The following is a 963-nucleotide window of genomic DNA, read 5'->3' on the forward strand; positions in this document are numbered from 1 at the left end:
GGGGGGGGGCTCCCGGTACCGGCGTTACCTCGGTGCCCGGTGCAGCCTTCGGTGGCCAGGAGGAGGAAGAGGAGCTGCCGGGCTACGGCCTCGGGGCGCTGCTCGGCTACAAAGAGCTGGGGGGGGCAGTAAAGAGCGGTCACCCCACCCCCACGGTAACCGGGAGCAGCCCTCCGGTAACGGGGACCCCCCGGGAAATTACGGTCAGGGTGCGGGGGGGGCCCCGGCGGGCCCGAGCTGCCGTGCGGAGGAGGTGCCGCCCGTCCACGGTGCCCACGAGCAGCGCCACGGCCTCGCCGCCGGTATCCGGGACTGAAGGGGGGAGAAACGAAGTCACCGGGGGGGGCTCCGGTAAAACCGGGAGTGGGACCGGGGCCGGTGCTCACGGTGCTGGCAGAGGTCGAGGGCCGGGGACAGCCCCCACCAGCAGGCCGTGCCCAGCCCCTCCGCCAAGCCGGCGGCCATGGTGGGGGCGCCCGGTACCGGGCAGGCCCCACCCGCCGGTTCCGGTTCCGCTTCTGGCCGCGGGACCAATGGGAGAGCGGGAAAGGCGCCGGGGGCCCGCCCCCAGGCGTTGCGAGGGACGCGGTCTCCTTGGCAACGGCAACGGCGTGCGGGACCACGCCCCCTAGCAACGGGCGGCGTGTGGGACCACGCCCCCTGGCAAGAGTTAGACACGCCCCCCAGCAACGGACGCCGCGTCGGAACACGCCTCCTCGCCACCGAGCCACACCCCCTAGCAACGGACTCGGCGAGACCACCCCCCCTCGCGACCGCCTACGAGCCCCGCCCCTCGCAACATAACCACGCCCCCTAGCAACGGGGCGCAGCGCTGGCCCCGCCCCTCGGCGCTGTCCGGCGCGGCGGTGCTGATCCCCGGCGGGGCGTGACATCACGCCGCGACCATGTGACGTCATCGCCGACGTCATATCATCAAAAAAAAGTGAAAAACCGAGCCCGAAA

The 963-nt window shown here is 72.7% G+C and overlaps 1 protein-coding gene across 1 annotated transcript; it reads right to left on the reverse strand.

The window, feature by feature from the left end:
- Positions 1-10: 10 nt before the first annotated feature.
- Positions 11-577, reverse strand: DNAAF3 (dynein axonemal assembly factor 3; the record flags this gene model as incomplete). The annotated part of the gene is made up of 3 exons (XM_035313820.1): positions 387-577; positions 203-312; positions 11-116 (listed from the first exon to the last, which is right to left on the reverse strand). Coding segments are annotated over exons 1-3 (295 nt in total), but the record flags the coding sequence as incomplete, so codon positions are not given.
- Positions 578-963: the final 386 nt, after the last annotated feature.

Source organism: Oxyura jamaicensis, unplaced genomic scaffold, assembly GCF_011077185.1.
Source record: "Oxyura jamaicensis isolate SHBP4307 breed ruddy duck unplaced genomic scaffold, BPBGC_Ojam_1.0 oxyUn_random_OJ68685, whole genome shotgun sequence".
Classification (NCBI taxonomy): Eukaryota; Metazoa; Chordata; class Aves; order Anseriformes; family Anatidae; genus Oxyura; species Oxyura jamaicensis.